This window comes from Cavia porcellus, unplaced genomic scaffold (assembly GCF_034190915.1).
Source record: "Cavia porcellus strain 051 isolate PalLab524CR breed Dunkin Hartley unplaced genomic scaffold, mCavPor4.1 scaffold_31, whole genome shotgun sequence".
Classification (NCBI taxonomy): domain Eukaryota; kingdom Metazoa; phylum Chordata; class Mammalia; order Rodentia; family Caviidae; genus Cavia; species Cavia porcellus.
This window is the reverse complement of record NW_026947514.1, coordinates 44,323,002-44,346,165: the sequence shown is the minus strand read 5'-3', so window position 1 is coordinate 44,346,165 and position 23,164 is coordinate 44,323,002. Positions and strand designations below refer to the sequence as shown.

The 23,164-nt window shown below is 38.2% G+C and overlaps 1 protein-coding gene across 14 annotated transcripts in view; it reads right to left on the bottom strand.

Moving 5' to 3' along the window:
• Positions 1–8,712: 8,712 nt before the first annotated feature.
• Positions 8,713–23,164, bottom strand: part of Kiaa0586 (KIAA0586 ortholog) — a 158,884-nt gene continuing 144,432 nt past the window's right edge. For 10 of the 14 annotated variants that reach the window (XR_010044841.1, XM_063241016.1, XM_063241018.1 and 7 more), the window contains one exon: positions 8,713–9,011. Coding sequence is in view for 10 of the 14 variants with exons in the window: in XM_063241016.1 (XP_063097086.1) it covers positions 8,860–9,011 (152 nt within the window). In the remaining 4 variants the exon portion in view is untranslated. Of the gene's footprint in view, positions 9,012–14,991; positions 15,058–23,164 lie in introns of all 14 variants that reach the window. The other 4 variants (XR_010044838.1, XR_010044839.1, XR_010044840.1 and 1 more) reach the window with 2 other exon arrangements.

The following is a 23,164-nucleotide window of genomic DNA, read 5'->3' as shown; positions in this document are numbered from 1 at the left end:
CTCTGGCCTCCAACTCATGTAGAGCAAGTCCAGGAGATGTAAACATGGAAGAGATCAGGAGTCATGCATCTGAAGCTTCTGAACTGATGGCAACTGAAGTAAAGAAATAACTTCATGAGGCTATAAAAGAAATTAGAGTGCCAGGGATTTAACTCAGCAGCATAAGCGCCTGACTGGCAAGGCGCAAAGTCATGAGTTCTATCTCTGATACAAAAAAAAAAAAAAGAACAGAAATACTATCTCAAGTAAAACAAGAAATGAAAAATATAACAAAAAATTGCTGAGCATATCTAAAGAAGACACATTTAAAAAATAGAGGAGCACAGGAAAATAAGGGAAACCTTGAATGAACACTGTAAGAAAGATTTAAAATGCATGAAACAGATTCAAATACATAACCAGGAAATTAAAAACTCCATTGAAAGCTGGAAAAACTACTTGAAAGAAACTGAAGATAAACTTTCAGACCTTGAAGACAGGTTTGCAGCTAGTGATCGTGAAAGGAAAGATCTCTTAAAAATAACAAAGAATTGGGAAATAACAATTCAATTGCTATAAGATGACACAAAAAAAATTTAAGAGTGATAGGTGTCAGCAAAAAAGCAGGGGTCAACACAAATGATATAAAACGTCTATTTACAGAAGTAATACCAGCAAACTTCCCAAGCATGGAAAAAGGATCTGGCATGCAGATAAGTGAAGCATACAGAACTCAAGCTAGCCATAACCAAAATAAATCTACACTCCAACATATAATAATCAAGATCCCAGAAATTCAGCACAAGAACAAAATACTAAAAGCTGTTAGAGAAAAGAAAAAGATCACCTATAAAGGAAAACCCATCAGAATCACAGCAGACTTCTCAACACAAACCATCAAATCAAGAAGAGGTTGAAGTATTTTAAGTCCTGAAAGAAAACAACTTCCTGCAAAACTATCTTTCAGAGTTAATGGAGAAACAAGATACTTTCATGACAAAGAACACCTGAAGGAATTCATGACTATCAAACCAACCCTACAAAGAATACTGAATGACACTCTAGATAGCAAGGCAGAGACAAGCCAGTGCATGTTGGCATAACCATTAAAGTAGATGGCCTCAATTCACCAATAAAAAGAAACACAGGTAGAGTGCATCAGGAGATAAGATCCATCAATATTCTTTATAACAAAAAACACATTTAACTTGAAATTCATAGACTGAAAGTCAAAGGAGAGAAAACAATGCTGTGACAGGGAACGAGAAAAAAGTCGGGGTAACTTGCCCATCAACTACAGAATGAATAAGACAGACATGGCATTTTTATACAATGGAAAGCTACTCAGCTATAAAGATAGATAACTTCAGGGCTCTTGTAGGTAAACGGATACAACTTGCGATCATGCTCATTAGTGAAATGGTTCAGTCACCAGGTGAATATCATGTAGTCTCCCTAGTGTAAAAATCTGAAGGAGTTAGTGGGATCCAAAATGCACAATAGGTATTGTGAAAGGAAATGTCTAAAAAGGGAAGGCAGTGGCCATTGTTAATCTCTTACTTGTTTAGAACCCTTGCCTGTATTGCTTTCATTGTTCTGTTTAGTTTGGTTTTATTGTTTTTTGTTTGATTCTATTACATTTTATGGCATGGGCAGCTATTTCAGAATAACAAAATATATTTTGGTAGCCATTACTGACTTCCTATTATCTTGTTTTGAGGTCCTGTATTGCTTTCATTGTTTTGTTTTGATTGGTTTTATTCTGTTCTGTTTTGTTTGATTTTATTATGTCTGATGGTATGGGAAGCTATTTTGAAGATAACAAGAGGCATTATATACCCATTGTTGATTTCTTTTATCTTGTTTTGAAGTCATGTATCATGGTCATTGTTTTGTTTTGATTGATTCTATTGTTTTACTTTGGATTTATTCTCTTCAAAATAAAAAAATTTAAAAATACAAATATAGGCTGATTACATTCAAGATTTGACAATCTGAGACTTGGAATCTATGGTCCTAGTGTCTTGGCTAAGTCAAATAAAAAACTAGCTTCCTGAAGTTTTCTAAACCATAATGAGGGTTTTTTATAATAAGTCTGTTTGCTTTTCTCTACTGCATTTTACACATGGTCTTAGTACTCCTTTTGTCATTGATGTTTAATGATCAAACGATGATTCTCTATTTAGGAAAGCACAGAATTCCAGTGACCAACCCATCCTGCACAGAGGCAGGTGACAAAATGTGGAGAATGTCAAATCCTGATACACAGAGCCTGGCTTCTGAGGATCCACACTGCACTGTACATCCAAGGTCTTCCACACTCAATCTGTATTAAACACACACACACACAGAGAGGGGGGGGATATATGGTAGAAAAGAACACTTGTGAGTTTCTTCTTACTAAAATCAGAGAACTACTGAGGGCTATACTCATTATTACCATTCTAGATGCTCTAGAAGGAAATGCCATTATGTCACAGCATATTTTAAAAGATAAAAATGTTTCAACTATAGAATATTTTTGGATTTGAGTAACAATCTATCATGAGATCAGAAATGCTTTTTAAGAAACATGTTTTGAGTTTTTAAATAGAAAAAATAACAAAAGATATGTTTATCATTTAAAAAGAAATATAAGATACCAGTAATATGCAAATGATAAGATAATCAAGATACTATGAAGTATACAAAGGACAAGGAAGTAAAAGAAACAAGTATGCATAATTACCAGTACTGCAATGATGAAAGTATTTATTATGTATTGTAAACATATACAAACAAAAAAATTAAAAATATGGTATAGAAAGAGCAAATTTATCTTGAAATTAAGCCAAAGAAACATTTAAAGAACATGTTACTCTGGGGTTGATGCATGTTAGTTCAGCACTATCAGCCTTGATATTGATAGAACTTACCTCAATAGCATTTCTCATAGTTTATTCTAGAAGTTAAAAATTATAATAATTAAAGTTTAAAACTCATAAAATCAAAAGTATATATATATATTTTAAATTTTTATTTAAAAAAGACTAAGCAAAACAGAAAATAGGTAAAAATAATACATACTTTCAGAGAAAAAAATAAACAGTAAGAAATCACTAGTTGATGTTTACATAATGTCACTTTACAAATAGTTGTTCAAAGTACAAGAGTGGAATATGTAAAGTGGGAATTCAAACAGTGAGACTGCAATCAGTTCTGTTCAACTATCCAACAAAAACTTAGTAATGTGGTTGTCAATCCTATACACTTAAACATACATGCAGTTATCCATATCTTCATTTATGTTTAGATTAAACAAACTAAAGCAGGTTAAAATCATTTTGAACAAAGAATAACAGTATTGCTGGATTTCACATCATGACATTCTGTGATCAGCACTGGGTACTGTAGTGTTTTTTTAAAAAATGTAATTTAAAGACTAAACAAAACAGAAAATGGGTAGAAATAATACATAATTTCAAAAAAAATAAACAGTAAGAAATCACTAGTTGATGATTACAGATTGTTTTCTTACAAACAGGTATTCAAGATAGTAAAGTGGAGTATATAAAGTAGGGATTCAAACAGTGAGAGTGCAACCAGTTCTGTTCAACTATCCAACAAAAACTTAGAAATATGGTTATCAATCCTATACACTTAAACATACATGTGGTTATTCATACGTTCAATTATGTTGACGTTGAACAAACCCACGCATGCTAATATCACTCTGAACAAAGAATAATACTGTTGCTGGGTATCACATTGTGACACTCCAGGATCAGCACTGGATATTTTAGTGTCTCTTTTTCTTCAAAATATCTGTTCATTTCATTATGTGTGTCATAAGATCTGTTCTCATAAACTGTTTACAGATTCTCACATGCATGAGTTGTAACATGTATTTCTATCCTTTCTATATTAGAGGGAGAAACAAAACAAAGCATGGCAAAACAAAACATATTCCTATAAACACATGAAACAAAAAAAACATGTAAGACCATTGCACAAAGAGTTCTACCATGGTTCCTGTGTTGTCTCTTGTTATCGTCAATAGAACTGGCTATATCATCAGATATAGTATAATAGAATATGTCAGTACATAAGAGTATTAATAAAAACACAACTTTGTATATAGTATAGAACTTCAAAAGCAGGCAGTTATCAAACCAGAATATGTATTGTTAGGTCTTGTCATCTTCAATATAGGTGCCTATACTCTGAGACTTGATACTATCAATAATCAGTTTTGAATAAAATCTTCTCTGCCTCATTTCTATTAGGCTCTTTTTTTTGCCATCAGTTGTCTGCTTATCTTCTTCATTTTGTTTTCTGCTCCATTCATTGAGGCCTCTTTGCAACTGTTCATGGAATCCTAGTACTTTTCTCTCTCTCTAGAATGCCCTGCAGTATGCTCTGTAGAGTTGGATTGGTGGTTGCAAATTTCCCAAGTTCTTCTTTGTCTTGGAAGCATCTTGTTTCTCCATTAATTTCTAGAAACAGCTTAGCATTAATTTCTAGAGACAGTAGCAGTTTAGTTATAGATCCTTTTGTCATATCAATCTGGGGTAGAGGTTATTTTCTTTCAGGGCTTGGAATATTTCACTCCAGCTCTTCTTGACTTGATGGTTTGTGTCGAGAAGTCTGCCATTATTCTGATGGGCCTTCCTCTGTTGGTTATCTGTTTCTTGTCTCTAACAGCTTTTAATATTGTTCTTATATTGAATTTCTGGGATCTTGATTATTATATGCCTGGGTGTAGCTCTGTTTTTGTTGTAGGTGGCTGGAGTTCTGTATGCCTCATATATCAGAATATCATTTCCTTTTCTTATGCTTTGGAAGTTTTCCTTAATTATTTCTGTGAATATCCTTTGTAGTTCCTTTGTTTGTACCCCTGCTTCTTCATTCACATTCTTTATTCTCAAGTTATAGATCCTTTTGTCATCTAGCCTTTGTATTGTTACTCCTTGTTTCCTTGTTATTTTAAAAAAGTTTTCCCTTTCATACTCCCACATTGCAAAATTGTCCTCCAGTTTGGATAATCTATCCTTAGTCTCTTTCAAGCTGATTTGCCATCTTTCCATAGAGTTTTTAATTTCCTGGTGACTCTTTGAATCTTCTTCATGTATTCTATTTTTTATATTCTTCATCAATCCTTGTTTGAGTTTCTCCCTTTTCCCATCTGTGTCTGCTTGAGGGGTGCTTAGTATCTCTTTAATTTTCTTATATCTTGCTTTATTTGGCTAAATATTTCACTTTTGAACTTGTCTATGAGGTCCTGAATATATCTCTTTATGTCCACTGGCGCTGTGTCTGATATTGCATGTTTGCTGTTCTCATTCTCCTTTGTATTTACCTGTCCTGAGTCAATGTTCTCAGGGTTGGACCTGGGGACTTTTTGTTGTTGCTTCCTCTTCCCATCTTTTTTGCTTCTTCCAGGAGGCCCCAGTTTCTTTCTTTGTTGGTTACAATTCTTCTGAAGCATGCTGGCTAGATGGCCCTTCCCACTGCAGTATGCTAGTTTGTTGCAGACAGGGGCAGCGTATGGTGGCCCCTCCCCTCTGGATCAGTCAAGTGCTGTGGCCTGCACTGCATTATTTTGCATTACCTCCCCTCTGGATGGCAGTGGCTGGAGCACAGTGGTGGTGGGCTTTGTGCCACCTTCCCACAGGGTAGGTGGCAATGGCGGGGTCAGGGGAGGTGGCAGCAGGTGGCACCCAGTCACTCCTGGTCCCATGGCGACAGGTCTCACTGGCGGCCTAGAGGCACTGCAGGCGGTGGCTGGAGTGCAGTGGTGTGGGGATCAGTCAAGTTGCTGTGACGTGCACAACATTTCTGTGCGCCACCTCCCCTCTGTGTCAGTCAAGCTGCTGTGGTTTGCACTGTCAGCCAAACTTCTGAGATTTCACTGGGTTAGCGTGCACTACCAATGTAGGGACTTGATTTCAGATAACCTATTGGGTCTCAGCCAGGTCTCGTGACCCAGGCCTAGCTCACTTCACTAATCCCATTCAGGAAGGGAGCAACTGACTGAAGTTGCTGCTGCCCCTTGCCAGTCCTGCCTGGTCCCAGAATGTCATCCACTGGAGCCCCCCAATTTATGAAATGGCTCCACTCCCATCACTCACCACAGGTTGATGTAGGCACCCTGCCAACTCAGCTCCCCCTTTGGCTCAATGGCCCCCGATTCAATGTCAAAGCAGTGGGACCTCAGATGGTTGGCAAGTTGCCTTAATTGCATCTTGGGACGAGAGAATTCATCTCCCTCTGTTTGGGGCTCCCCACTCTATATTATGTTGAATTCTAAGTTGCCTATCTCAGAGGGCCTCTGTAGCCAGTTGTTATCTATCTGCCATCTTGATCCTCCCCCAAGTATATGTATTTTTAAAAGTTGACTTATGTTCTTAGTTTAAAGGATCTGAGGTGGTTGGTAGAGAAGTACAGGTATAGCAGTAACTTTGAACAGGAATAATCCTGCAAAATACAATACTGGTGAACAGACACTGATTTTTTTTTTTTTAAAGAAGTGCTCCAATGCACAAGAAGATAAACCAAATACTATACTTTCATTCTAAGATTACAAAAGGCATCCTTTTCTACCAATAGGAAAGAAAAAACTACCAACAATTTTAAATAAAAGATGCCTTTGGGTAAAATAATATTTTACTAAAATGCTTCCTAATGAAAGCTTTGAAAACCAGACTGCTGGGGGATAATGTTTAAAATAAACCAGCATTTAGGCAGGATTCCCTAGCTTTCGCTCACCAGAGACTCCTCAGTGATCATCCAAAACCACTGGGATGCACAGAGCTGCATTTTTCTTCCACTTGCTAAAAAGAAATTGTTATAAACTGAAACTCTCTTAAGTATCATCCGAACAAAACACATTCTAAAATGAAATGGGTAGCATTTCAGTAACCGAAGAGCTACGTGAGACAAGCATGAGATACTATGACGGCAGAGATAAGGCAGGAGGCTGGTGTGTTTCTGAGTTCCCATAGGTTCCTAACAGTAGGTCATGGGCTCCATAAGTGTAAGGAACTCTACGGAGCTATTCAGTAATTCTTTTTTGTTTTTTAATGGTAGGAATCTGATTTTCTTAAAAATTAAATTTATTGGTACATTTTAGACACACAGAAACCTCATATTCATCATAGGGAATTTGTACCTGTACGTATTTTGATTCTCTTTTTTCCCAATCTACTCTCCATATTTACAAAGCTTTATTTGCATTTTATTTTTTTAATCATTTTTTCCTTTTCCCTTTCTTTTCCCCTTTCTTCCACTCTAGTTCTTTCAAGAATTTCTTCCAATTTCACGATATCTACTGTATATTTTGATCCTTATTTACTCTTTCAGAATCTTGTATTCACAGGGAAATCACCTGCAAAGGTATTTAATACCCTACCTGGACCTCAGGAAATCAGAGGTTGTTATGGATGATACACTGTGTTAACTTAAGAAGTTTAACTGACTCAGCAGAGAGACATATACCTTATCCCTGTGCAAGAGAAGGGCACAGAGATTTTGTGAGTGGTACACCCTTCCTGAGGCAGGGGAGTGGCCTATGATAATATACGGAGGAAAAGAGGCTTGCTCTACCTCTTCTGGCTCTGGCTGCTGCCTTGAGGTGCTGTCGCAGTGCCATGCCCCCCTGCCTGCCAGCCAGCTGATTATGGACTCAAATCTCCAAAAACTGTAAGCTAAATAAACCTTTCTTTCCTTAATTTTGGGTGTTGGGTATCTTGTCCCAGCAATGAGAGAAAAGTAACCAAGACAAAATCCATGGTATGTAGCACATGTATTAGGACTTGTCAAAGCTCCCAGCGGTTCCAATGTGCAGCGAAGACTGAGCCCCACTGAGTAACAGTCACAAGGCTAAGAAAAGTCAGGGATGACTGTAATTGCTGTGTGTCTGAACTTCTGCAGTGATAGAAAACAGTGTTTCAGGACGACACTTCTTCTTTTGCTAGTGCTAGCTGCCCTTCTGTACCGCACTGACCATTTCCCTTGGTTAGCACCGGGGTGCACAGCCTACACCTCACCTTCACCTCACTCCCTGCACGCCCTGTACACACTTTACCACTAGCTTCTGTCCCTCTGCAAGGACAAGCATTCCTCTCAACCTGCCCACCACAGAGCAAAGCAGTGTAGAAACCATTAGAATGGAGTTTCCATGCACCTGGCTTTGTTTGTTTTCTTTAAGGTATGCCTTTTATTTTCCCTTCACTTTACGTATTTGTTGTTTCACAGGTTTATAAAGAAAACAGAGGTTTATAAAGTAGAAAAGCATGTAAAAAGCATGCAAGAATTAACCTCATTCATGTTTTTCTGTCATGAATAAAGTTCAAATCCAGGAAGCTCAGGTATCTGTGGCTCCTGTCCCTTCACTATCCGCTCCTCTTCATGGAGACACAGCCAGCCTGCTTGCTTATCTTCCCACAGTTATTTAATGCAAATACAAGCAATGCACACATCTCAGTTTGAACAATACTAGCCGAGCTCACAGTTCTGCAAACAGATTTTTCAACTAGCAGCATACCTTGTTTTTAAGTCCTGTGTTGGTAGGCATTACTTTTGCTTATTTGCTACTGCTACAAATATTGGAAGGAATAACTTTGAACTGAGTAATTTCATGGGTGTAATCAGACAACTTTACCTGTACAATAATTCTTAGATGACAAACGCCATGCTTTTTCCACTGTGCTGTGCAACTTCGGACTCCTGAAAAACAACTCATAGCCAGTCTCATGACGGTTCATATTTATTTTATTCAAAAACTTTGCCTTCACACCCAAATCATGTTTTTCACTTTCAATAAAAAATTAGAAATGTTGTCCAGAATGTGCTCACAGCCATGGTTCCGAACACAGGGAAGTCCTGCTGGCTTACACCGGCTCAGAAGCTGTCTGTTCCTGAGGAGCCTGCGTCCCCCTGGATGGTGCTGGCACTCAGGGACGGGGAGCACGCCTCCAGGTTCACTGCAGGCAGCGTCACACACATTCTGGCAGGGGATGGCTGTGACGTGAAGCAGGGCACTGTCTCGCCACCTGTCCAAAGAAGAAACCTGTCAGCTCAGCCAGTGTCCCTGGCTGCTTTGGGACACAACTTTTCTCTCTCTGTCATACGAGACATCAAAAGCAAGGACTGCAGATGAAGAATTTCTTTTCTCAAGGTGTTCAGAATTTGTCAGACTTCCAACACACTTTCCTCCCTCCCCTTCCTCCCCCTTACCCTTAATCAGTTAAAGACAACATGTAAAAACATAAAAAAGTACTAAAAATTGTGGAACAGACTGATGATAAAATATGCTAGGTGAGATCTCATGGCGTTAAGAACCTAGTCTCTGAAATCCAGACTTAACCTTGTACTGGCTGTGTGACTTGGGGCAAGTTATTTCACCATTCAGAAGTCCAGCCTCCTCAGCTGAGAAGACGGCTAATAGTACCTGTCTTGCAGAATACATGACAAAACAGGGTTGGTGAGGAGCTCAACAGAGCTTAATCCGGGCCTCAAAACAAAGAGCTGTGATTATCACTAAAAGATTACCAGTTACCCTTTAATAAGTAGCCCAAAGTCCAATCCAAAACAACACAAAACAAAAAAACAGTAACAACACTGCAATGGCTCTAAAATAAGAGTTTGCTGTTATTTATAGAAAGAACATTATTTTTTTAAGGGGGTGAGATATGAGTCCCGTTAAAAGCACATGAAGTTACAGCACTTTGTTCTTCTACCTATTTCTTATAACATGGACTCTCAACTCAGGGCCATACCATCAATAAACATTCATTAAGTGCCCAAGCTACTAGTACCACACTGTAGGCAAGCAATGTCAAAGGGAAAAATATTAAACTGGTCATTCAAATACTGACATTTGACTTGGGAAGCAGTTTCTTCTGTAAAACAGATTTTTCTTCATTAGCTTTAAATTTAATCAAACATGGAAAAAATGTACTCTGGATTGAGAGCAATATTATATTGCTTAATATAGGAGTTGGCCAGTAGATCCAGAAGAAGTAGTTCCAGATGAATATGCTTACACTAAAAAAATGCAGAGTAGACTGCATATGTATAGCTCCTCTAAGTTTGTAGCATATTACCACCAAAGGATATAAAAATATCAATTTGGTATTATTTTAAATTACCAAAATGCTGATTTTTAAAAATTTTTCATATAAGCATACAACATATTTTGGTCACATCTATATCCATAATGCCCTTCCTCATACCTCCTCCCCCACTTATTTCATTTCTCTGGTCTAATAGTGGCATCTTTTCCACTAGTATGTCTTTTTGTTCTTGTTTTTAGGTTTCGTGTACTAAAGAAAACATGCAATATCTGTCTTTGTAAGTCTGGCATATTTTGTTTAACATAATGATCCCTAGTACTATCCATTTTCGTACAAATGACATAATTTTGTTCCCCTTTATACACCACCTTTTCATTATCAGTTCATCTGTTGACGGACATCGAGGCTGTTTTCATAGCTTGACTATTGTGAACTATGCCACAATAAACACGAGTGTGCAGATACCTGTGCAGCTTGCTCACGCTGGTTTGGGGATACACCAAAGAACTGTATACCTGGATCACATAGTAGTTCTATTTTTAGTGTTCTGAGGAACCTCTCTACTGATTTCCATAATGCCTATTCTAGTTTATATTTCCACTGACAGTATAGAAGGGCTTTGTTTTCTTGTATCCTCACCAATATTCACATGTATTGATTTGTATTCCTGAAGACAGTCATTATGACTGAAGTGAGGTGGAATCTCACTACAGTTTTTATTTGCACAAAAATCCTTATTTAAAATTTTATGGATTTACCATAGATGTAAAACAAGACATAACTTTAAAAGAAATGGTCTTTATCTTACAGACACTTCTGAGTCGAGAGTCATAGCAATTTTCTTAAAACTCCTTTATGTTTTTGGATAGTTTCCACAGTAATAAAGTGGAATTTTGTGTTAGGATTTTTATAGGGGTACAGCAAAAGTAGACAATCTTGTAGATTTCAATGATCACTCAATCACAGCTGTCTAAGATGACCAGAATATTTGGAAATGGCAAATTCCTTTAGTATTAGGAAGTCTATCAAGGATTATACTATACCATTGCTTTTTTTTTTAACCTGTAGAAATTTATGGTTTTATAAAAATAAGGAAAGGAGATAGGTTTGGCATATTTACAGTAACATCACAAACTATAGTACCATCAAATTTAAGAAGAAATCAATTTAAATAAATTAAATATTTTTAAAGGAAAAGACTTGAATTTAGCTATCAGGGTTTGATAAAAACTAAAGTTATGAAATTCTAAAGACATTAAAATACTTATAGTTCATAAATATTATTAAAATAGTCTTACAAAGTCATGATGCAGAGCACACAAAATAACTAAGGGAAGCATCCAAGAGCCCACCTCATTAATAAGAGAAATTAAGACAGGAGATAATTAAGGGCTACAGCAAATTAATATTCTGCCTATAGAATCAATTTACCCTGATTACACATTCCTTTTTTTTTTAATACCAGGAACTGGACTCAGGATCTTGCACTTGGCAGGCAGGCTCTTGTGCCACTGAGCTATATCTCCAGCTCCCAGTTAAATATTGTTAAAAAAAATTCCTTGAGTTACTTATCTGACAAAACTACATTGATGTCTAATATCTCATGCCTAATTTCATTAAATTACTTTATATGAACCATTTATGGATTTAATTTTAGAATTAATTTTATTGGTATATTTCAGATATACATAAAAATAACATCATATGGAATTTGTATTTGTACATGGAATATTGTGATTCTTCTTTCCCATTTCCTTCCCCTTCCTTCAACCCCAAATCCTTTTTTTTTTTTTTTTTTTTTTTTGAGACAGGGTCTCATTTTGTAACCCAGGCTAGTCTTGAACTTGCAGCAATCCACCTGCCTCAGCCTGCCAAGTACTGAGATTACAGGCGTGTGCCACCAGGCCCAGCTTCTTTCCCTCATTATTTACAAAAAACTTTGTTTCTATTTCTGCTCAATCATGTAACTTTTTTTGGATTTTGAAGAAATTTCCAAGTTGCAAGAAATATAATCATGAAAAGTTATTGCTTTATATCAACACATAAATGCCAACTAAAGCACAGAGCTGTTAAAGTACACTTTTAAAGGTACACACAGACTGGCTACACACCCACAAAAACATACTCATGGATGAAGCTAAGACTAGCCCAGGGGATACAAACATGAAAAAGGCAGCCCATCCTCAAGATGCTCCTGATTTCTTAGCAGAGCTAAGCAGGTACAGTATCCTTTACTTAAATCAGGTAGAAGCGGTTGAGCTAGAACCTGTAAGATGTTAGGAAGACAAGGAAGGAAAGAGCAAACTATAGTCCAGGTTCAGGTTAGTGTGGAATCCCTGAGGAGTCTGACATCACAGTACAGACCTGACAGAAGGGAAGGAAAGATGAAGCTCTGCAGAAGGCCAGGGCCACACCACACAAACAGTGGGGAATCACAGGTTCTGAACAGGTTTTGAATGTGCAAATGTATTTTAGAAAAGATAATTCTAATAGCTGTGGGAAAAATGAAGAGGAGAGGGATCAATGGCAAGAATCCATGGGTGAACTAATGATCCTTCATAATGGGCCTAGAGTCAAGGTCCTTTGGAGAAAGAGTCCTTACTAAGAATTGAGTTTGGCACAGAAATGACTGATATGGGTGGCTGAGCAGGCCATAATAACATAAGAACACAAGGAAATGTGAGGGCAACAGGTGCATAGAGATGACAAAAAATTTTTAGTGTCCATTTAAGATGTTATTCATTTATTTTACATATATTTAAAAACACAAATAACATAGCCTTCTAAAAACTTTTCAAGTTTAAATACTCCATTTCATCAATAGTTTTCAGATTCCAACTCTTAGCCTTTAAATACTGAGTAACCCATTATTATATCTCTATTATTTGCAAACTGAGAGCAATCAAACAAAGCATTATCTACTAAAACAACTCAAGACAAGCAGACAAAAGAAGGAAAAGAGTCATCAGCAGCTCTACAGAGAAGTATAGCTTCTCAAATAGTTTATCTGGACTGAACACACACACTACTACCCATACCCATATATGTGAATTTATCTTGTTCTATGAGCTACAGAGTGGGATGAATTTTAATTGTCTAGATTTCTGTTTTTCTACCTGCAGTTAAAGGCTGGTTTATTATAAATGGTGCATTTAAAAATAAAAGTGAAAAAGAAATAAATGTAGTAATTTTAGTCCAAGTACATGAAGGATGTTAACCCAGGGTACATGGATAGATAACAAGAGTTCTGTAAACACCCTGACTTTTGAGATAAATGAAATTTTTTTTTTTTGGTACAAAATGATTTTTTTTTTTTTTTATCAAACTCATGACCTCGTGCTTGCCAGGCAGACGCTTATGCTGATGAGCTAAATCCCTGGCCCTGACAAATGATTTTTTTATACAGGTAGAATTTATCCTAATCTCTTTAAAAAAAATTTTTTTTTAAACGAATTTGGGAAACAGACAATTGATGGAGGCTTTCGGTGAATTAAATAAGACCATGGTTCTCAAAATTTTAAGCATCATTAACTTAAAGGATACCACAGCCCCAGGGCATGTGAATCATTCTGAATTGTTTTTCCAGTAGCAGTAGCAGTGGTGAAATATTAGGAGCTCCTGTGTTGCTAATTATGGATGCCTTATTCTCCAAGGGCAACTTGATTTCAGCACTTAGCAAGGAAAACTGTAATTATTTTTTCAATGTCTGTTGATTTCCCTGGACAATGTATTCCTTAAAAGGAAGGACAGTGCATGTCTTCAAGTGAAGAGCCAGTAGTTATGCTAGTTTGAGTCTGCTAAGCCTGTGAGACACATTTCCCTAGGCCAATGACTATCCCATTTTCCTCTGTATTTTACAAAGGCATAGCATGATAGTACGCACATAGCTGGGTCTTGAAATGACTGTGGAACCAAACAGACTTTTTCCATCTAGAGAGTCTGTTCTTTTTGCTAAAGCTTGCTTAGATTCATGCTGATCACATCTTATCTTTCAAATTAGCTCTTTTGAGTTCCAGCAAAGGAGTTGCCTCTCAGCGGTCCACAGAAATGTTATAGTATTTCAGCTGTTTTATCAGGTTTTGAAGTATTTTCCTGTCCACCTTGGTTTCATCCAGTCTTACTTCAATTTCTTGTGTAAGTAACTTCTAAACTATTTTTCTGTGTTCAATTCTCCTAACATACTTAAACCAGCCCTACAGATTATGCAGCATCATGGCTTTGACACTAAACAATGATGAAGATGGCACCCAGTCATATAAGGGTAATATTTCATTTGCTTCCATTTTCCAGAATTATTCACTATTAAACATTTCTTTATTTACTTTTACATTTAAAAAATGTCTTAAAATGTTACAATAGGTTTATCCTAAAATATGTTTCACATATAAATCTGATTATACTTCCTTGAGTTTACTATCACTTCTGTTTTTCAAACAATTTGACAAATTCTTCCTTTAAAATGTACAATTTAAGAAAAAATAAAGTACTTACTATAGAAAGAATAAATGTACCAGCACCTGTAAAAACAACTCCAGTTCTTTTTCCTCTAAAAAAGCAAAAGTTAATGTGAAAGATTTGTTTCATCCTATGCCAGGTTCCAGCTGCTTCATTTTGTTTAAAACTGACTTCAAAGTTTAAACACTATCCTGTCCCAACAAATAACCGCCCCCAGATGGAAGGATCTGGGGTACCATCCCCAGCACTGTGGATACAATACCTGCAGCCTTTTATAAACTTTCCAAAGGGGAAACAGATTTTTTTTTTTTGTTTCCTAACTTACGTCTTTTGGAGAGTTGACTTTAGAGCATGAAGGAATTTCTATATCTCACGTACATTTATAAATATTTAGAGGAATTAAAAATTGTTATTTTCTACTATGCTGACTTATGAGGGAGAGACAGGGAAATGAAAAAATCCAAATGGCTCCAGGTTCACAATTTTGAAGTAAAAATCTTACCTGTAAATGCAGGGGCAAGATACAGACTGGGTTCAATTTTTATCTGATTTATATCACCTGGTGAAGCTACAATTTAAAAAATGGTGTTTGGGTTTTTTTTTTTCCCTCAAAAGGAAATCAGTTAAGCATAGAAATAATCATGATTTGTTCCTGTTCACTAAAAAGAACACACACCAAATACATTCCCACAGTTACTCTCATAAAACCAGGTAAACAGAAGCCTGATCTAGTGACCTGAATGTAAAGAAGGATGTTAAACAGCTCAATTTTAACGACTTTCAATAGGAAATACTTTAGCTAATGGACTGTTATCTTACATGACAAATGAGGGCAGGAGGAAACACTCAGGAGTAATTTTGCATCTAAAAATAAATTTTAAAAAATAAATATACTCATAAGCTATTTCATTCAAAGTTAAAATTTTTCAGATTTTCTTACCCAAAGTTTTACAAAAAGAAGTTTAAAATGTCCCTTCTGCCTATTCTCATGTGGGGATTACTGCTCAACACAATGCAAACAAAACAACCAGTAAAGCTGTCAGGAAGCAGAGAAGACCAATATCCTGTTAAAACCAAGGCAACATCTTAAGAGTAAATGAAATAGAGTGAGGAGGAAAAACTCATTTCATGCCTAAGGATTGGGAAGCAAAAATTAAATAATTGAAAAGAAAAAGCTATAGCACAGTTACAGGCTAAGTATCAATAATCCAAAAATCTAAAAGCTAAAATGCTCTAAAATCTGAAACTTTCTGATTGCCAAAAAGAAATTATATTGAAAAATTTCACACTTCACCTCATGGGATGAATCACAGTCAAAACACAAAATACTAAAAATACAGTATAATGTAACTTTCAGATTGTGTGAATAAGACATATAGGAAATAGAAATGAATTTTGTGTTTAGACTTAGGTTCTGTACCAAGACATCTCATTATGTATGTAAAAATACTCCAAAATTCAAAAAATTGAAAATCAAAAACACATCTGGTTCCAAGCATTTTGGAAAAGGAATATTCAACCTGTAGTTGTCAAGCCAACAAAATACTTGATACCGGCCTAGCCATCGGTGTGCAGAGGAGGGGCAGGGCGGATCTGAGGTGCCTGCATCGGCCTCCCTGTGTGTCTGGAGGACTGTGGATAGCTCGGCCCGGACTGTTTGGGTCCCTCCAGGCTTCCAGGTGCAGTGAAGTGGAGAGGTGGGCTTGAGGCACCTACATCTGCCTCCACATCCCGGCTGCAATTGGAGAGCTATGGAGCTTCCAAGGGGCAGGTGGGCGCCCAGTGTCCCTGAGGCCCAGCTTGTCTGGAACTGCAGAGTTCTGAGCAGGCAGAGGAGGGCCATTGGTTCTGCAGGCCCAGTGGCTTGGGGTAGCGTGGTGCCAGAGTCTCAGTAGCTGCAAACATAGAAGGGGATTTTCAATAGATCCTGAGGAAGCTTTCAAATAACACTTGAAACACAGAAATATGGGAAAATGACAAAACAAAAGACCAAATTACAACCTCAAACCTCCAGCCCATCTCAAGAAACTCTAGGAGCACTGTATATAGAAGAAAATATATGCCATTGAGCTCAAATATCGGACACAATAGCTACTGAAATTGACAAGCAACTCCAGGAAGCTTTAAAGAAATTCAAACTCGAAATAATCTCCCAGATAAAAGATGAAATGATAAAAGAAATGAAAGAGATTCTGAATATATCTAAAGAAAACACAGATAAAAAATTGGAGGAACTAAACAAAAAGATTGTTGGGCGCAGGCGCTCAACATACCATACCCCAGCCGGGACTAAGGACCACGCCAGCTTCCGCAATGCTCTACGTCCCTCTTTAAATTAGCCAACCTGTGCGCACCCCGCGCTCTACTCTGTACTCTGTGGCAACTCCTGATTGGCCACAGCTGGATATAATAGCCAGAGCCTACATCCCATTCCCGCCCTGCTTCCTTGTGGCAGCCTGTGATTGGTCACGGCCAAATATATAAACCAGAGCCCACGTAAATAAACTAGCAGTTAACTGTCGTCCACAAAAGCGTCTCCTGTCTCCTGTTTCATTGGAGCTGCGCCGGTCAACTGGTGGCCCGTACGGGGAGCCCGGAACGCTGAGACCCTCTCTTTGACAGTAAGGGGAACGAACCTCTCTCTCCCCCCGACGGAACAGAGACGTCAACAGGTAAAATCGTCAAGCGCCAATAGCGGGGGCTACTTGGCGGGCGAGGGCTGACAGGTTAAACTGCTCAACGTTGGTAGCGGGTGCTACGCAACAGGGCCGGATAACGGGGGCTATCGGGCAACCTTGGGCGGACGCGTCCCAAGGGTCAGGAACTCGTAAAGAGAGTTCCGGGGGCCGTAAAGAGGCCGGTTTTGGGGGCGCCGTAAAGGGGCGCGGGGACTAAGCTGTCCCTGTAAAAAAAAAAAAAAAAAAAAAAAAGGAAAAAAGAAAAGAAAAAAAAATAAAAAGAAACTCTTGAAATTCCGGTTAACATGGGTAACACCGCTACTCAGCCACTGTCAGTCGCCTTAAGCGACTTACTGAGAGAAAAGGGATTACAAATGAAACGAGAACAAATTCAAAACTTCCTTGATCAGGTCAATAAGGTAGCACCTTGGTTTGGTCCCACGGGGTCCGTTACCATCCCCAGCTGGGATAAATTAGGGAGAGATCTTGACTTTACAGCAGAAAATGGCCTCCTGGAGCCAGGAGTCAGACCCCTTTGGGCCATAGTGAGAAGCTGCCTCACAGACACCTCTTGTGACCATATAAGGGCTGGCGCCATGGCGCTTGATTACCATCAGGCAGAATCCTCCCGCGAGCAATCTCGCGAGTCCAGTGCCGAAGGCGAGGTGACCCCACCCAACCCAGACTCGTCAGATAATGAGGGGGAGGAAGGAGAAGTATACAAAATGGCGGATGCAGACACCACCGAAAGAGGGGAAGTCACACACACGCAGTCGAGAGGGCCCTACTCTGAGGCCATAAATGAGCTGCAACGCAGGATTTCTCAGAGTAAATGGGTCAATGAAAGCGAGTACGGGATCCCAGGGCCGCCCCGTATAAGACCTACGGCTCTACCTTCCGACCCGCATCTTGCAGGAGGCCCAAGTCGAGCCTGCTGTGATTAAGGGCGCGCCAGCTCGGAGGCCCCGGGGATCCTTCTACACCCCTATCTGGGCAAGGGTCCTCCAGTTTACCGCTTGTGACCCCCTGGATGGATACTCCCAGGAGATATTATGGAGATTCTCCCTGGTCACCATAAACACCACAAATATGACTTTTCTAAATTGCTCCACCGCAACCTGTTATGTGTTACAATGTTGGGATAACAGTGCACTTTCAGCTGTTGTTATGCAGGTACTCCAGTTCGCACCGATTCCAGTTATGGCGGTCTCAGACGAGTTTCCTGTGATCCAGCTCGGGCCAACTCTCCAATTGGCTTTCATAAAGGAATGGGCAGGAACAGGGGCTCTGGCTACCATAACTACACTTGCCGCATTCGGCAGTCTACTTCTGCTCTGTCGGATTCGCAGACAAAGGAATAGGGACAAAGTATCAAACAAGCATTGCTGATCATGGAATCTGGTCAAAGCCCGGCAGCATGGCTCGCCATGCTGTGACGCAGGTGTGCAGCAAAGCATCGCAGGGGGCGTCGTCCTTGGCCAGGAGACACGCCGGTCCCCATGTTGGTGAGCATGTGCGTTGGGCTCATAAAACAATACTCCCGCCCTCTCCAAAAGAGCACCAACGAGTAGTGAGGCACTGTCATGACTGCGCAGCATGACGCCTCACGAGGGGCACCGACCTCTGGAGACCCTGCGTCAGTTATAAAGAAAGGGGGAGATGTTGGGCGAAGGAGCTCAACATACCATACCCCAGCCGGGACTAAGGACCACGCCAGCTTCCGCAATGCTCTACGTCCCTCTTTAAATTAGCCAACCCGTGCGCACCCCGCGCTCTACTCTGTACTCTGTGGCAACTCCTGATTGGCCACAGCTGGATATAATAGCCAGAGCCTACATCCCATTCCCGCCCTGCTTCCTTGTGGCAGCCTGTGATTGGTCACGGCCAAATATATAAACCAGAGCCCACGTAAATAAACTAGCAGTTAACTGTCGTCCACAAAAGCGTCTCCTGTCTCCTGTTTCATTGGAGCTGCGCCGGTCAAAGATAGAATCCCTAGACGAGCAATGTAAGAAACAAACAGAATACATAATGCAGATGCACAGAGATATACAGGAAATAAAAAATTTCACTGAAAGTTGTAAAAACCGCCTTAATGAAAGTGAAGATAGAATTTCAGACCTTGAAGACAGGATTGCAGCTAGTGAACAGGAAAGGAAAGATCTTTTAAAAATAACAAGGAATCAAGAAACAACAATTCAACAACTGCAAGATGATGCAAAGAATAACAACATAAGAATGATAGGGATTAATGAAAAAGAAGGAGACAACATAAAGGATGTCAAGAGGATATTTAGAGAAGTAATAGCTGAAAATTTCCCAAGCATGAGATCAGAAACTGACATCAGGATCAGTGAAGCATATAGAACTCCAAATAGTCATAACCAAAATAAAACTACACCCAGACATATAATAATCACCATTCCAGAAATCCAACACAAGAATAGATTATTAAAAGCTGTCAGAGAGAAAAGACAGATCACTTATAAAGGAAAACCTATCAGAATCACAGCAGACTTCTCAGCACAAACAATAAAGTCAAGAAGAGCATGGAGTGAAGTATTCCAGATCCTAAAGCAAAATGATTTCCAACCTAGACTGATGTATCCAGCAAAACTATCATTCAAAATTGATGGTGAAATACGATACTTCCATGACAAAGAACAGCTGAAGAACTTCATGAACACCAAACCAACCCTGCAAAAAATATTGAAACACAGTTTAGATACACAAAGGAAAAAAGAATTAAACAAAGCAAATAATTAAACAGAACAGAAAAATAAAGATGCAACAGCAGAGAGATAACATTCCTACAATAAACCAGCATTTAACAGTAATAACCATTAATGTAAATGGTCTCAATGCACCAATCAAAAGAAACAGACTAGCAGAATGGATCAAGAAACAAAATCCAACCATATGCTGTTTACAGGAAACCCATCTAACCCAGAAGGATACTCACAGACTGAAAGTCAAAGGATGGAAAACAATACTTCATGCAGCAGGAATCCAAAAAAAGGCAAGCGTAGCCATTCTGTTTGCAGACAACGTGAACTTTAAACCAACAATGACCATAAAGGACAAAGAAGGTCACTACATACTCGTAAGGGGAAAACTCCAAGAGGAAGAGATAACTATCTTAAATATATACGCACCAAACTCCAGAGCACCCAGTTATATAAAACAACTATTAACAGAAATGAAAACTCAAATTATCAGTAACACAATTGTAACAGGAGACCTTAATACGCCATTGACACCAAGGGACAGATCAACCAAACAGAAAATGAGCAAAGAAATAACAGAACTGAATCACACCTGCGAACAAATGGATTTGATAGACATATACAGAATGTTCCACCCAACAACATCAGAATACACATTCTTCTCAGCAGTACATGGATCATTCTCTAAAACAGACCATATATTAGCTCACAGAACATATTTAAACAAATGCAAAAGAGTTGAAATCATCCCTTGCATGTTATCGGATCATAGCGCTCTGAAATTAGAAATTAATGATAAAAGATACTGCAAAAATCCCGCAAACACATGGAAACTGAATAACACACTCTTGAGTAATCAGTGGGTCACAGAAGAAATTAAAGAAGAAATTAAACAATACCTAAAAGAAAATGAAAATGCAGACACAACTTAACGGAATCTGTGGGATGCAATGAAAGCCGTCCTGAGAGGAAAACTTATTGCACTGAGTTCCCACATCAGGAAAACAGAACGAATACAAATAAATAACTTGATGCTACACCTCAAACAGCTAGAAAAAGAAGAGCAAGTCAAGCCCAAAGCAAAAAGAAGAGAGGAAATTATAAAAATCAGAGCAGAAATCAATGCAAAAGAGACTAAGAAAACCATCCAAAGAATCAATGAATCAAAGAGTTGGTTCTTTGAGAGAATAAATAAAATCGATAAGCCCCTAGCCAACCTGAATTAAAAAAGGAAAGAAAAAGCTCAAATTCATACAATAAGAAATGAAAAAGGTGAAATCACTACAGACCCAATAGAAATACAGAAGATCATCAACACCTATTTCGAAAACCTCTACTCTCAAAAGTTTGATAACACAGAAGAAATAGACAGATTCTTAGAAACATATGAAGTACCAAAGTTAGATCAAGAGGATGTAAAACTGTTGAATAACCCAATCTCTGTTAATGAAATTGAAAATGTAATTAAGTCCTTACCCACCAAGAAGAGCCCAGGCCCAGATGGATTCACTGCAGAATTCTACAAGAAATACAAACAAGACCTAATGCCGACACTCCTCAAACTATTCAATGAAATTGAAAGGGAAGCAATCCTTCCTAAGTCATTCCTGGAAGCAAATATTACTCTAGTACCAAAACCTGAGAAAGACCCAACTAAAAAAGAGAACTATAGACCGATATCCCTAATGAACACAGATGCAAAAATCCTCAATAAAATATTGGCAAATAGGATGCAGCAAATCATCAAGAAGATTATACACCATGACCAAGTGGGATTCATCCCAGGAATGCAAGGATGGTTCAACATACGCAAATCAATAAATGTAATCCACCATATCAATAAAGCCAAAAATAAGAATCACATGATCATTTCTATAGATGCAGAAAAAGCCTTCGATAAGGTCCAACATTTATTCATGATAAGAACTTTACAGAAAATTGGAATAGATGGTCTTTACCTCAATATAATAAAGGCCATTAATGACAAACCAACAGCCAGCATCACACTAAATGGCCAAAAATTGAAAGCCTTTACTTTAAAATCAGGCACAAGACAAGGATGCCTTTATCACCACTCCTATTTAATATAGTACTGGAAGTACTAGCCAGAGCAATTAGGCAAGAAAGAGAAATAAAAGGGGTAAAGATAGGAAAAGAAGAAGTTAAATTATCATTGTTTGCAGATGACATGATACTCTACATAGAAGACCCCCTAAACTCCATTGAAAGACTCTTAGATACAATAAATAAATTCAGTAATGTGGCTGGATACAAAATCAATACTCAGAAATCAATAGCATTCCTATACACGAACAACAAAATCACAGGGAAATAAGAGAAACTGCACTCTTCACATTAGCAAGCAAAAAAAATGAAATATTTAGGAATTACTCTTACAAAAGAAGTGAAAGACTTATACAGTGAAAATTATAATACAATAAAAAAGGAAATTGAGTATGATCTCAGAAAATGGAAAGACATCCCTTGCTCATGGATAGGAAGAACAAACATTGTGAAAATGGCCATTCTCCCAAAACTCTTATACAGATTCAATGCAATCCCAATAGAAATACCGTCAACATATCTTATAGATCTAGAGAAATCACTCCTAAATTTCATGTGGAACCAGAAGAGACCTAGAATAGCAAAGGCAATTCTAAGCAGCAAAGACAAAGCAGGAGGCTTCACAATACCTGACTTGAAGTTATACTACAAAGCAACAGTAGTAAAATCAACATGGTATTGGAATCAACACAGAGCTGAAGATCAATCGAATAGATTAGAAGATACAACCACAACTACAAACACACTCAACCACCTTATCTTTGATAAAGGAGCCAAGCAGGTTCACTGGAAGAACGACAGTCTCTTTAATAAATGGTGCTGGAAAAACTGGCTCTCCATATGCCGAAAACTAAAGCTAGACCCATGTCTATCACCATGTACTAAATTAAAATCTAAATGGGTCAAAGATCTGAATATTAAAATAGAAACACTAAATCTATTGGAAGACAAATTGGGTAGAAACCTTGAATACATAGGAGTAGGTAGAGAATTCATGAACAGGACTCAAACCGCATAGGAAATACTTCCCAGAATCAATAACTGGGACCACTTCTTATTTAAAAGTTTCTGCATGTCAAAAGAAATCTCCAGCATAGTGAAAAGAAAACCCACAAACTGGGAAAAGATTTTAGTGAACTCTCTCTCAGACAAGGGCCTCTTGTCTAAAACATATAAAGAATTAAAAAAACTCAGACCCCCAAAATTC